General features: G+C 50.3%; 1 protein-coding gene across 1 annotated transcript in view; it reads right to left on the bottom strand.

Annotated features, from left to right (window-relative positions):
- The window catches only part of LOC147096936 (beta-1,4 N-acetylgalactosaminyltransferase 1-like), a 223,934-nt gene that overhangs the window by 185,825 nt on the left and 22,845 nt on the right, over positions 1–15,264 (bottom strand). Inside the window, exon 2 of the mRNA XM_085972600.1 lies at positions 9,237–9,440. Coding sequence (XP_085828726.1) covers positions 9,237–9,440 — 204 coding nt within the window. The remainder of the gene's footprint in view (positions 1–9,236; positions 9,441–15,264) is intronic.

The raw sequence follows: 15,264 nt of genomic DNA, 5'->3' as shown, positions 1-15,264 counted from the left end.
CCGCTACCGATGACGTCATCAGTGTGCGCAGTGCCCCGCTGACGCCCCGGCCACGATATTAGGAAGCGCCCCCTGATTTACCGCCGGACGCTGTGTGCGACCGGTTTAGGGGGGCCTACCTGCGGCGGTAGAGGCGCAAATTAAAGGAGGTGCGGGGCGGCCATTTTTGTTGTTGGCCTCCTGCCTGCACCTCTCCGCGCTCCCGTCCCCGGCCTCCTGACCGCCCCCCCACCCCCCGCGGAGTGCCGGCTGCGTTCCAAGAGCCCGGCACTTCTCCTCGGTGCCGGGCTCTTTTGCCGGCACTTGCGATCCTCGGGGGCCCAGCTGGGCCCCAGATCGCACTGAACAAGGCCCCTCCCCTTTAAGAAGGGGAGGAAGGCCTGCAGTACCGCAGTGCGACGTGCCGCAGCGTGTGGCGCTGTGGCACGTTGCGCAACGATATTCAGTCGCAGCACCCCAAGAGGGATGCGGGGCGCCTCCAGTAGCGCCGCGCTTCCCTTTGGGGCGCTCCAACTGAATTTCCGGCGGGCGGCCGCGAATGCTTCCGGGGCGCTACTTTTAGCGCCCTGGCGAGGCTGGCGCCCCAAACGGGGCTACACTCAATTTCTAGGCCTATATTTTTAGAATAGTCTCAAAGAGTAATTCTGAATAGACTCACGAACCCACAAATTCTGTACACTCTTTTGTAAGGAGCTGCAGAATTCTGGGGGATATTCCGGACCCTCATAATATCTGGAAGGTTACAGTCTAGTTCAACTTATTAAAGGTACTATCTGGAGGACGGTAACATCTTCAGTCATTCCGTTCCTTTAGGGAGAGATAGCCTGAAACTTTAAACCCATTTAAGCATCTTATGGAATTCAGCTATCTCTAACTTAAGTTGAAGGTGAACGTCTGGGGAATACGCTTGATCTGGGGTAGCCCAAAAGGGCTAGGACTGTAATTATCCCTTCATACACAGGACATTGTCTAGTATCTCACCCTGTATACACAGGGTATTGTCTAGTATCTCGCCCTGTATACACAGGGTATTGTCTAGTATCTCACCCTGTATGCACAGGATATTTTCTAGTATCTCACCTTGTATGTTTAGTGCATTGTCTAATATCTCACCCTGTACGCACAGGGCATTTGTCTAGTATCTCACCCCATATGCACAGGGCATTGTCTAATATCTCAGCCCGTATTCACCAGGCATTGTCTAGTATCTCACCCAAGTGCTCTGATGTGGAATCTGTATAGGTAGAACTGAGAAATACCAAGGGGCAGAAAACGTTAGTGGGAGTGTTATATAGACCTCCAAACAGTAGTGCGGAGGTTGGGGATGACATTAAAAGGGAAATTAGAGAAGCGTGCAATAAGGGCACAGCAGTCATCATGGGTGACTTTAATCTACATATAGATTGGGCTAACCAAATTAGTAACAATACTGAGGAGGAGGAATTCCTGGAGTGCTTACGGGATGGTTTCCTGGACCAATATGTCGAGCAACCAGAGATCGGGCCATCTTAGACTGGGTATTATGCAACGAGAAAGGATTGATTAGCAATCTTGTTGCACGAGGCCCCTTGGGACGGAGCGATCATAATATGATCGAATTCTTCATTAAGATGGAGAATGAAGTCGTTGACTCAGAGACTAGGGTCCTGAATTTAAATAAAGGAAACTACGATGGTCTGAGGCGCGAGTTGGGTAGGATTGATTGGGGAATGTCACTCAAAGGGTTGACGGTGGATAGGCAATGGCAAACATTCAAAGACCGCATGGATGAACTACAGAATTTGTTCATCCCAGTTTGGCATAAAAATAAAACAAAAAAGGTGACTCAACCGTGGCTAACAAGGGAAATTAGGGATAGCATAAGATCCAAGGAGAGGACATATAAATTGGCCAGAAAAAGCAGTAAACCTGATTGGGAGCAGTTTAGGATTCAACAAAGGAGGAAAAAGGGATTAATTAAGAAGGGGAAAATTGAATATGAGAGTAAGCTTGCAGGGAACATAAAAACTGACTGTAAAAGCTTTTATAGATATGTGAAGAGAAAAAGATTGGTGAAGTCAAGCGTAGGTCCCTTGCAGTCAGAATCAGGGGAATTTATAATGGGGAACAAAGAAATGGCAGACCAATTAAATTCATATTTTGGTTCTGCCTTCACAAAGGAGGACACAAATAACCTCCCAGAGATGTCGGGGAACATAGGGTCTGATGAAAGGGAGGAACTGAAAGAAATCAGTATTTTAGGGAAATTGAAGGGATTAAAGGCCGATAAATCCCCAGGGCCTGATAATCTACATCCTAGGGTGCTTAAGGAAGTGGCCCTAGAAATAATAGATGCATTGCTGATCATCTTCCAACATTCGATAGACTCTGGAACAGTTCCCATGGATTGGAGGGTAGCTAATTGTTGTGTCTGTGTGTTGATAGAGACACTGAAGACAGGAGTTGGTTTGATAGGTGTTTACTAAACAAAGTCTGCAGGGGAGCTAACGGATACAACACAATACTCAGGCTTATATAGCCTGAGTGGCCATTACCGGCATTACAGTACACATGGGGCTCTTAAAGGCACATACACTACAATTCCTCCCCTTTTAGCTAACCAGTACATAATATTTTAAGTAATTATTAATTACGTTACAGGAAAAATAATCCATACATTGCTGCAGTTAATTAATTATAAGTCAGTCTCTCTGGAGGCTTCCTGACTCGGTCCGGATAACGCCTCGGTGGTGTAGTAGGTTCTTTTGGCAAGGCTGATTCGGCTTGAATGCCAGTGTCTGGTTCATCGGGTTCCAGTATCACCGGATCGGAGGTAGATATAGGTATCTCTACTTCATCGTTAGGCGTATAGAGTTGGGGTGTAGGTTGTCCCTTTTCGGATGACTCTATGATTTGGTCAGCACGGCGCCTTATTATGCTTTATCCGATGTCCACGGTATACATCAGCGGTCCTAGTCGTGTGCAGATAGTTCCAGGCTGCTATTTCTCGGTACAGTAGTCCCGGGCCAAAACTTGTTGACCTATCTGGAAGGTTCTAGTTTCATTCATGCCTTGAAATTGCCGGTTCTCCACGTCCCTTCTGATGTTGGGCTTGATCAAATCCAGCCGGCATCTTAGGCTTCTATTGAAGAACATCATGGCGGGAGTTTGGTTTGTAACCATATGTGTTGCATTCCTGTATGCGAACAAGAAGTTATCCACCTTGTGCTGAAGTTTTATGTCTTCATTACCCATGGCCTTTCTGGCCTTCCTGAAGGTCTGGACAAACCTTTCAGCCAATCCATTGGTGGCAGGATGGTATGGGGCGGACGTGTAGTGCTTAACCCCATTGTTTTTTTAAGAACTTCCTGAATTCTTCGGACACAAATTGCGGTCCATTATCAGAACAGATCTGTTCCGGCAGCCCATTCCTGGCAAATATGGTCCTTAATACTGTGATGGTTTTTTCCGTGGTGGTGGAGGACATCTTGATTACCTCCAGCCACTTGGAGTGTGCATCAACCGCGATTAAGAACATTGAGTCCATAAATGGAGCAGCAAAGTCGATGTGTACCCTTTGCCAGGGAGATGAGGGCCACTCCCATGGATGTAGAGGGGCTTGGGGTGGAGCGTTTTGAACCTTCTGGCATCCTAGGCAGCTCTTGGTCATTTCTTCGATGTCTCCATCGATACCTGGCCACCATACAAACGCTCTGGAAAGGTTCTTCATTTTCACTCCACCCAGATGCCCCTCGTGAAGCTCCTTTAGCACTTTATCCTGGAGTTTGGGTGGAATTACCACTCTGGATCCACACATCAAGGTTCCTCGGCACACTGACAGCTGTTCTCTTCTTTGCGAGAATGCTGGCAACAATGGTTCGCCATGTGCTGGCCATCCCTTCACCGTTAAGTCGTAGACTCGTGAGAGAGTCAGGTCATTTCTCGTTTCCTTTTCAATGGCAGAATTTGTTACTGGTAGACATTCCACTATGGTTGAGTGGAACATCTCCACTGGGTCCACTGTAGGTGCCTCTTCTACCGTTGGCAACGGTAGGCGCGATAAACCGTCAGCATTCCCATGCTGTTTTGATCCTTTGTATTCTATGTTGTATTGGTGTGCCCCTAGAAAAAGGGACCACCTCTGTAGCCTTTGCGCTGTCATAATGGGAACACCCTTTTTAGGGTTGAATATGGAGATGAGGGGTTGATGGTCAGTCAACAAGGTAAATTTTTGTCCGTGTAGGTAATGGTTGAATTTCTTCACTCCCCATACCAGGCTGAGTGCTTCCCTGTCGATTTGGGCATAGTTACGCTCAGCTGAGTTCAATGAGCGTGACGCAAAAGCTATCGGCCGTTCCGAGCCATCAGGGAATTTATGCGATAATACTGCTCCTATGCCGTAAGGGGATGCATCGCACGCCAGTCTGATTGGCAGTGATGGGTTGTAATGAGCCAAAACTTCTTTGGACGTGATTAAGTCTTTGCATTTGTGTAAGGCACGTTTACAGTCTTCGCTCCATTTCCAAATTACTCCTGTTTGTAGCAGTTCATTAAGAGGGTGTAGAAGAGTTGATAAGTTCGGTAAAAATTTATGATAGTAATTTATTAATCCCAGGAACTACCTTAATTGTGAAACATTTTCAGGTGCTGGGGCTTTTATGACCGCTTCAATTTTTTCAGGTGACTTATGCAACCCTTCCTTATTAATTATGTGGCCACAATATGATATTTGATTTTGGAAAAACTCGCACTTGGGGCGATTTGCTCGTAGGCCCTGTTCTCTCAGCCTAGTGAGCACCTGCTCCAAATTGGCAAGGTGCTCGTTGTCGTTTTCTCCTGTTACAAGGATGTCGTCGAGGTAGCATTGAGTCCCCGGAATCCCTTAGAGGACTTGCTCCATAGCTCTTTGCCAGATAGCTGGAGCGGATGCTACTCCGAAAACCAGTCGATTGTACTGGCACAGACCTTTGTGTGTATTTATCGTGAGATATCTTTTAGAGGCCTCTTCAACCTCCATCTGTAGATATGCCTGTGCCAAGTCAATTTTGGTGAAACGTTTCCCTCCGGATAGTGAGGCGAAAATATCTTCTATCCTCGGAAGAGGATACTGTACCGTGTGAAGGACCGGGTTTACAGTCACCTTGAAGTCTCCACAGATGCGAATTTTTCTCTATTCTTCAGATTTATCATTCTTCAATGCTTTCTTCATGACTGGGACTGAGCTCTGCCTCGACTGCTGGACGAATTGCGTATGGCACCGGTCTTGCCTTAAAAAACTTGGGAATTGCTGCATCTTCCACTTTTATTGAGGCGGTGATGCCTTTCAAGGTTCCTAGTTTCTCTTGAAACACTTCCTTGGTGTTGGCCAAGATGTCTTTTAATCGTTCAGGTATGACGTCATCCTCATTTTTTTCCTTACTGGTCACCGTCAGTGCCTGAATGGAGTGCCAGTCTAAACGTATTTTCCTGATCCATTCACGTCCCAACAGCGGTGGACCACCATCTTGTAGAACGTATAAATACAACTTTTGTATTTCCTTGCCGTTGTATACAACAGGCACCCTTATTTTTCCTTTGGGGTATACTTTCTGCCCCGTATATGTTTTCAAGATAATGGATGTGTCTTTTAAAGGTATATGCGGAAATAGCCGCTCGTAATCCCGTCGATTTATGATGGTCAGAGCTGATCCTGTATCTAGCTCCATTTTAACTGGGGACCCTGCTATTGTGAGGGTAACCCAAATGGTCTGGTAATCTTCTTTGGCAATTACATTATGTAATTTGAGAGAGCTTAGTCTCTTGTTCCCGGAGTCGCTATCGCTCTTCTGGTCTTTGGAGCTACTGTCCATCATCATTTGTACCTTTCTGTGCTTTTCCTTATTGATTTTTTCCTGTTAGTGGATTTTTTGTTTCCAGATCGGCATACACGTGTAATGTGTCCCATCTTTCCGCATTGCCTGCATGCTTTGTCCTTGAACCAGCAGTCCCTCTGGTCATGGGTGGATCTGCCGCAGCAATAACATCTCTCGAAACCCCGTGTCATTTCATGGGTGCCGAAGTCTTGTGGCTTTTGCTGTATCTCTGCAGCTCCTCTTGCACTGAAAGCCTTGTCCAGTGTTAAATCTTTCTCAGAAAGTAGCCTTTTTTGTGTTCCTACACTTAGGAGACCGCAGACGAATTTGTCTCGTAGAGAATCTGCCAGTCCTGCCTCGAATTGGCAGTGTAGGGTATCAACAATCGCCTTAAAATTCTTGCCCATCGGTTCGGCTGGAGTGATTAAGTTTCGTAACAGCTTGTATGTCTTTGCGCCCATTAGATTTAGAAGTACTGAAGCTTTTTTTTAATCTTCTATTCCATTTGCGGTGCAATATACCTCCACTCTTTCCACATATGTGGTCCAATCCTCTCTCTCATTATCAAAAGCATCAATATTGCCAGAATTAGGCATCTTAGAAAAGATATGGCGCTTCCCGCGCTTTTCTTTCTTTTCTGCAGAAAAGATATGGCGCTTCCCCGCCGCTGCTGCCGATGACAACGCTGTTTCCCGCGGTTTCCGTTCTTTTTTATTTATTTATTTATTTACAGTTGGAGACTCGTTCCCGCCAGACTCTCTCTCTAGGTCTGAACGCCGACCTGCTTGCAGCGCCGGCCGCCTCCCGAGTGCTCCATCTCCGTCTGTTACTGCTTGCCTCCGCTTTCGCTGCTTGGCCCAGCTGTAGAGCCAGCCGCTGGAGCCCCAGCCTGACGCCCAGGAAGGATTACCGCAGTACCTGCCACCAGCTTGGCCAGCTGGTGAAACAGCTTCTTTCACTTCTTGATTCTTCTGGACGCCAGAGGAATCGATGTCCTTGAGGTGCTGCCGAATTGTAGGTAAGTCCGTTTCCACTTCGTCGCCACTGTTGTGTCTGTGTGTTGATAGAGACACTGAAGACAGGAGTTGGTTTGATAGGTATTTACTAAACAAAGTCTGGAGGGGAACTAACGGATACAACACAATACTCAGGCTTATATAGCCCGAGTGGCCATTACCGGCATTACAGTACACATGGGGCTCTTAAAGGCACATACACTACACTAATGTTACCCCACTATTCAAAAAAGGTGGTAGAGAGAAAACGGGGAATTACAGACCGGTAAGCCTGACATCGGTAGTGGGGAAAATGCTAGAGTCCATTGTAAAAGATATAATAGCAGAGCACTTGGAAAACAGTGACAGGATCGGACAAAGTCAACATGGATTTACAAAAGGTAAATCGTGCTTGACTAATCTACTGGAATTTTTTGAGGATGTAACTGGTAAAATAGATAAGGGAGAACCAGTGGATGTGGTGTATTTGGACTTTCAGAAGGCTTTTGATAAGGTCCCGCATAAGAGATTAGCGTGTAAAGTTAAGACACATGGGATTGGGGGCAAGGTATTGACTTGGATAGAGAACTGGTTGGCAGACAGAAAGCAAAGAGTTGGAATAAACGGGCCTTTTTTCTGAGTGGCAGGCAGGGACTAGTGGGGTACCACAGGGATCGGTCCTAGGACCCCAGCTATTCACAATATATATTAATGATCTAGACAAGGGAACTAGATGTAATATCTCCAAATTTGCAGATGACACAAAGCTGGGTGGGCGTGTGTGCTCTGAGGAGGATGCTGAGAAACTCCAGGATGATTTGGACAGGTTGGGTGATTGGGCAAAAGCATGGCAGATGCAATATAACGTGGATAAATGTGAGGTTATCCACTTTGGTGGCAAAAACAGGAAGGCAGATTATTATCTGAATGGCAATTGATTGGGAGAAGGGGAAGTGCAACGAGACCTGGGTGTCCTTGTGCACCAGTCGCTGAAGGTAAGCATGTAGGTGCAGCAGGCGGTTAAGAAGGCAAATGGTATGTTGGCCTTCGTAGTGAGAAGGTTTGAGTACAGGAACAAGGATGTCTTGCTGCAGTTGTACAGGGCCTTGGTGAGACCACATCTTGAGTATTGTGTGCAGTTTTGGTTGCCTTATCTGAGGAAGGATGTTCTTGCCATGGAAGGAGTTCAGCGAAGATTCACCAGGCTGATACCTGGGATGGCAGGAATGATGTATGAGGAGAGATTGGGACAATTGGGCTTGTACTCGCTGGAGTTTAGAAGAATGAGAGGGGATCTCTTTAAAACTTATAAAATTCTGACAGGACTGGACAGACTAGATGCAGGAAGGATGTTCCCGATGGTCGTGGAGCCCAGAACCAGGGGTCACAGTCTAAGGATAAGGTGTAAGCCATTTAGGACAGAAATGAGGAGGAATTTCTTCACCCAGAGAGTGGTGAACCTGTGGAATTCTCTACCACAAAAGGCAGTAGAAGCCAATTCATTAAATATATTCAAGAAGGAGTTGGATATATTTCTTAAGGCTAAAGGGATCAAGGGGTATGAGGAGAAAGCAGGGACCGGCTGTTCCTGGCTGGGGTGGAGATCGCCTTTACAGAAGGTAAGTACTGTAGAAGATATAGGGACAGAGTGATCTCCTGGACGAGTTTCGATCGCCTAGATGGGTCGGAGAGGAATTTCCCAGATTTTTTCTCCCAAATTGGCCTTTGGGTTTTTTATCTGGTTTTTCGCCTCTCCCGGGAGATCACATGGGTTCGGGTGGATGGAGAGTGATAGAAGATTTGAGGTTAGGATCAGATCAGCCATGATCTCATTAAATGGTGGAGCAGGCTCGAGGGGCCGATTGGCCGACTCCTGCTCCTATCTTCTGTGTTTCTATGTTTCTATGTGCTCATTCCCCATGTGTGTCGGCATGGTACTGTACTATTGGGAGTGGGACGGAGAATCACAGCCAGTCCCGATCAGCCCTCAACCGTTGTCCACACATAAGTGCACTTGCAGCAGGGGGCACTCACTGTTCAGCAAGCAGAAGCAGGTACCTTGGCCAATTTTCCCTTCCTTAAGCCAAGCCAGTAGTGACAGCCGTGCTGCTGCTCCCAGCTGAGTACAGTTAATCCAGCACAGACTGCAGTTTGAACCTTGGGACCTTCCTTGTCTACGTGGCTCAGCTGCTCACCGAATGAGCCGCAATCCCATTGGGAGAATTTGGGTCAGGTTAAAAGTTTAGACGATCTTTGCCTTTGAGATTCACCCTTTTGACAACCTGTTCTTACTGTCATATACATAGTGCATTGAAGAATGAAAATCTTTTTAAATTTGCATCTTCTGATTAATTTGCCTGTTAATTTTCTGCTTTGTTTTCTTATCTAACATGGCAAAAGAGAGACTTACCTGGCAATAGTCTCTTTCCTTTTATATGATATATGGACATATTGCTCCACAGGCTGCCATGATTCATATTCAAGTAGGTTGCGTGGATGTGTTTTGTACGTAATATTCAGAACATACCCAGGTTGTTTGGAAAACAAGACAACAATTGCTAGGAGCAGAAGCATCGGGGTCAGGTAGCAGAGAATCCTTTTGACTGGACGCATCCTGTAAACGTAAAGAGGAAAAGGTAAAATGATCCCATTTCTTCCAAGAAGCATTTGTAAACCATTCCAACCCCAACAACTTGCCCTTATATAGCGTCTTTAATGTAGAATGGTGCTTCACAGAGGCCTAATCAGACCAAAATGGACGCCAAGCCAAAAAGGAGATATTAGGAAGGGTGACTAAAAGCTTGGTCAAAGATATGAGTTTTAAGGAGCATCCTGGGATGACACCTGGGATGGCAGGAATGACGTATGAGGAGAGATTGGGTCGATTGGGCTTATACTCGCTGGAGTTTAGAAGAATGAGAGGGGATCTCATTGAAACTTATAAAATTCTAACAGGACTAGACAGACCAGATGCAGGAAGGATGTTCCCGATGGTTGGGGAATCCAGAACGAGGGGGGTCACAGTCTGAGGATAAGGGGTAAGCCATTTAGGACAGAGATGAGGAGGAATTTCTTCACCCAGAAAGTGGTGAACCTGTGGAATTCTCTACCACAGAAGGCAGTTGAGGCCAATTCATTAAATATATTCAAGGAGGAGTTAGATATATTTCTTAAGGCTAAAGGGATCAAGGGATATGGGGAGAAGGCAGGGACCGGGTAGTGAACTTGGATGATCAGCCATGATCTCAGTGAATGGCGGAGCAGGCTCGAGGGGCCGAATGGTCTACTCCTGCTCCTATCTTCTATGTTTCTATGTTTATGTTTCTATGGGCTAGATTTTCAGTATAGACAGTTTTGGGGCGCTAACCTTAGCGCCCGCCCGAAGTTAGCGCCCGCCCCAAAGTAGCGCCCCGTTGCCGGAAATTCAGTGGCTTCGCCCTAAGAGAGTGGTGGAGCGCTAAAAGAGGCGTTCCACTCCTACCTTTAGGCGCTAAGCCGGCGGTCCAGAGGGATAGCGCCCAGGCGGGGCGCAGCACGGGTGCGGTCATTTTTGCACTGACAGCAGACCCCGTGGTGCCGACCAGCTCTTAAAGGGGGAAGGGACGAATTGGTCTGCTGCCACGCCCTGCACACTGCAGCCTTGCAAAGAGGCCTCAACACTGCTGCTCAGCCCCAGGGAGTCATGGCAACGCCAGAGAAGGCCCGTCAGCGTGCCCTGCGCTTCTCAGAGGGTGATCTGGACATAATGGTCACAGCTCTGGAGGTGAGGCGCAAGATCTTGTTTCCAGAGAGTGGGAGGAATCCAACCCACCATGACTACACCAAAGCCTGGAAGCAGATCGCCCAGAGGGTGACGTTCACCGGCGAGGCCCCCAGGACCCACAAACAATGCCGTAAGAAATACAACGATCTGACCAGGATTGTGAAGGTGAGTAGCCTTTCCAGTCTCCTCCTCATTCTTGCATGTACACCTGACATGATGGGCAAAGGGACCTGAAAGTCCTATTGGCCAGCCCTCAGCCAGCAGCATTGGGACAGTCATGAGCATCAAATGGCCATTCGGCACTCTACACTTTGGCCAAGCTATTCCACCATGGGAGGCAGTGCACACTACATCAGGGCTTCACTCTGTCCAAGCTATTCCACCATGGGAGGCAGTGCACACTACATCAGGGCTTCACTCTGTCCAAGCTATTCCACCATGGGAGGCAGTGCACACTACATCAGGGCTTCACTCTGTCCAAGCTATTCCACCATGGGAGGCAGTGCACACTACATCAGGGCTTCACTCTGTCCAAGCTATTCCACCATGGGAGGCAGTGCACACTACATCAGGGCTTCACTGCGCACTTACAGCCCATCCTTTCTCTTGCAGGCTAAAGTAGCGTTTAATCGCCAGGCCCGTGCCAGGGGTGGCCGCGCCAAGCTGCAGAAGCTCACTCGGCTGGAGGAGCGTGTGTGTGTGCTCATGGGAGCCCGTGTGATTGTCCCCACAGCGTGCGGTGTATCCGACCCTCCACTGCCCGGCAATGGTAAGGACCTCGCCTTTTGGCCCTCTCGCGTCGCACTGGCCCATCCGAGTTACCTCCTTTGCCACTGTCCCACCAATGCGCTGAATCCCACCAGTCCTAACTCCCTCGCTGACGCCGTCTCCTCACTCTGAAGCTACTCTTGTGCATTCCTGCTTTCAGCTGGTGACGACCAGGACCCTGAAGCTGCCAGTGACAGCACCTCCGACCAGGAGGAGGAGGAGGAGCAAGCCGGACCTTCGGGGGAACAGTCACGTCCCGCAGGAGAGGAGGAAATGCTCGACACCTCCTCACTGGACGAGTGCCTGGAGGAACTGTCGCAGGGCAATGCAGCTTCTGGGACCAGTGGCGTCCAGCCACCCAGCAGCCGTGCGCGTGGCCCGCGGCCTTCCCCCCAAAGGGGGGAAGGATCAGAGGGGAGTGCTGCTGCTCGGCACACTCGCCGTCTCCAACGCGGCAAGGGTCCCCTAGTTCGGCCACCTCCTCCCCAGCGGGAGAGTCGCGACTCCAGTCCGGACACCTTCACTTCGGAGGAGGTGCGGAAGCTGGATAAGATGGCCGACGACTCGGACCGGCGCCACACGGAGCTCATGAGTGTGGTGGGGCGCATGCCTGAGGCCATCGAGTCGCTGGCGACCAGTGTGCGCGAGTTCGGGGCAGCAACTGCCGCGACTGGCCGCATGCTGACTGATGCCGTCAAGACCCTGGCGGATGTGATGCGCGCGCACACCAGGACCACAGGGCCACTCACTGCTGCCACACGCGCTGTCTCAGGCAGGCATCGCCAGGGCAGGCGCCGCGCTGGACCATCCCAGCAAGCCGCCCGTCGGCTGATTGCTGCGGATCCTGCAGTGCGGGCCCGGCCGAGTGCCACCGCGCCACAGCACCAGCCAGCGCATCCCAGACGCCAGCTGGCCCACATTGCGCCATCCGTCGCCGCCATTCCCCCTCTGGGGCGTCAACGGCAAGCGGCTGCAGCTGATGGTGGCCAGGCTCAGGTGCGCCACTCAGCAGACGGCCCCTCGAGGCCCAAACGCCGTGTAGGCCGCCCCCCAGCGGCATCTGGCGGAAGGGCATCTGAGCCTCAGGCGCCTTCCCCCAGCCTCGCAGCAGCCACTGGGCAGAGCTTGCGAAGGAGCAGCAGGCAGGGCAGGGGAGGCAAAATGCTGGCCAAGGTCTCGCCCTCGCGGGCCACTCAGTAGAGGGTGTGGGCAGCTTTCCTTTAATATGGCGGTGGCCATCTTTATTTTGCCCATGGTTGTGCTTTTGGAGGGCTTATTTTTTGCGTTAGGCCGACGTTGAGGCCCGGTTTGAATAAAGGTGGAGTGGCTCCTCCCCAGTTTGTGGGAGTGAGTCGTTTGTTGGGCTTTTTGTGGGGCCCGTTTATTGTTTTTGGGGATTCATGTGGGAAGGGCTTTTCATTTTTGTGCAACAAAAAATTATCTTTATTCATGCAGTCTCCATGGTTGTTCTTCTTAGTGTTTGTTGGCTTCGCCGGCTGAGGGCTTGCGGAGTGGCTGCATTCATCTTCCCTCATGGCCCCTGGCCATTCCCTGACAGGGGGCTTAGAAGTACCGTGTAATAAGGTGGCGTCGTGCGGCCCTTGGCCCTGGTCGCTCCCTCCTGGGAACGTACTCCTGCTCCTCCTCCTCCTCCTCATGCTCCTCCTGCTCCTCCTCCTGAGGTGCTGGTCCAACGTCAGGTGGCAGTGCCTGAGTCCTGCGGATAGCCAGGTTGTGTAGCATGCAGCAAACCACCACAAATTGGGAGACCCGGTCCGGCGAATACTGGAGAGCTCCTCCGGAGCGATCAAGGCAGCGGAACCGCTGCTTGAGGACCCCAATAGTTAGCTCGATGATGTTGCGGGTGGTTTGATGGCTCTCGTTGTAGGCCTCTTCAGCAGCGGTCCTGGGCACGCGGAGCGGGATCATGAGCCAGGTGCACAAAGGATAGCCTTTGTCCCCGATGAGCCATCCTCTTGGGGAAGGCTGTGCCTAGAACATGTCATGCACAGTACTCTGCCGCAGGATAAAGGCATCGTGGCTGCTGCCTGGGAAGCTGGCATTGACTGCCATGATGCGCTGCTTGTGGTCACATACCAGCTGCACATTCAGAGAATGGTAGCCCTTCCTGTTGCGATACTGCTCGCCATGCTCCAGAGGGGCCCGCAAAGCCACATGCGTACAGTCAATGGCGCCCTGCACCAAGGGGAATTCCCCGAGTCTGGCAAATCCCAATGCGCGCTGATGCTGGCTCTCGAGGGCCATGGGGAAGGAGATGAATTGGCTTCTCCTTCTGAACAGTGCTTCGGTCACGTGGCGGATGCAGCGATGCGCGCCATACTGGGAGATGTTTGCTATGTCCCCAGCAGCGTATTGGAAGGAGCCGGTGGCATAGAAGTTCAATGCCACCGTCACCTTCACTTCCACCGACAGAGACGTCCTGCACCTGAGCTTTGGCCGCAGATCTCGGCGAAGCAGGTGGCAGATCTCTGCAATCACCTCCTTTCGGAATCGGAGCCTTCTAACACATCGCGCGGCACTCATGTTTAGGTAGGAGCGCTGCTGGCGGTATAGCCTGACTGGGTAAGGCCTACGTGGCCGACGCCTGTAGCCCCCTCTGCCTCTAGCCAGGGCTGCCCCTCTCACAATGCGTCTGCGAGCCCTACGGACATGGCGCTGCAGCTGCGCGTTGGCACCCCATGCAGCCCCCATCAAATCCTGGCAAACAGTCTAATTTCCAAATGGCCACTTGCAGCGCTATTGCCTGAGTCCAAAAATACCTGGCTCTTGCTGCTTGAAACCAGTTAGCTATCCTCCTTGTTGTGTCTCCAGAAATGCGTTGCACAAGACTGTTTTCTGAAAAAAGGATGGCCTTTATACTGGAGAGGACGTTCCCTTTAATTAGCGCCCCCCGGGGCCCGCGCTGGTTGTGTTGCGTTCCTTTTTCCAAACGCTCCGGCCGCCCGCCGCACAATGGGGCGGTCCGACTGAAGTTTGCAATCGGGGCGGCCAAAGGGCGTTGCACGAGGATGTGACGTCATTTTCTGCGCGCGCATCCGGGCGGGCGCTAAACTTTGCGCCGGCGCTAACGGGCAACTTAATTTGGGGCGGGGCGCAAACTGCGCTGCGCCCGGGCGCTACACGCATAGCGCCCGGAAATCACTTCTCTTAAGGCGCTAACTGCTGGCGCAAGCGACTGAAAATCTAGCCCTCTGTTTCAAGGAGGAGAGTTGGAAAGACAGAGGGATTTATGGAGGTAATTCCAGAGCTTAGGGCCTAGATGGTTGAAGACACAGGCACCAATGGTGAGGCAAATGGAGGGGGTATGCACAAAGGAATAGAGTCAAAGGAACGGAGAGTTCGATGGTGGGGAGGTTGTAAGAGGTTACAGAGAAAGGGAGGGGTTAGGCCATGAAATTTAACACAAGGATGAGATTTTTAAATTTGAAACATTAAGAGACTGGGAGCCAATGTAGGTCAACAAAGACTAAGGTGAAGGGGCTTTGGTATGGGATACGTGCAGCAGAGTTTTGGATGAGCTGAAGTTTATGGAAGATGGAGGATGGGGTGCTGGCCTGGAGAGCGTTGGAATAGACAAGTCTGGAGGTGACAAAGGCATGGGTGAGGGTCTCAGCCGGAGATGGACTGAGGAAGGGGCGGAGGCAGGCGATGTATCAGAGGTGGAAGTAGGTGGTCTTTGTCATTGAGAGGATATGGGGTTGGAAGTTCAGCTCAGGCTCAAATAGGACGGTAAGATTGCAGTTTGATTTAGCCGGAGACAATGGCCAAAAAGGAGGATGTAATCAGTGGCGAGGGCCGAAGATGATGGTTTCAGTTTTCCTAATGTTTAACTGGGGCAGCACGGTGGCATAGTGGTTAGCACTGTTGCCTCACAGCAGAAGAAGTA

This window comes from Somniosus microcephalus, chromosome 33 (assembly GCF_052327205.1).
Source record: "Somniosus microcephalus isolate GS21.2 chromosome 33, FLI_Smic_1.0, whole genome shotgun sequence".
Lineage (NCBI taxonomy): Eukaryota > Metazoa > Chordata > Chondrichthyes > Squaliformes > Somniosidae > Somniosus > Somniosus microcephalus.
The sequence above is the reverse complement of the archived record's forward strand: the minus strand, read 5'-3'. Positions and strand labels throughout refer to the sequence as shown.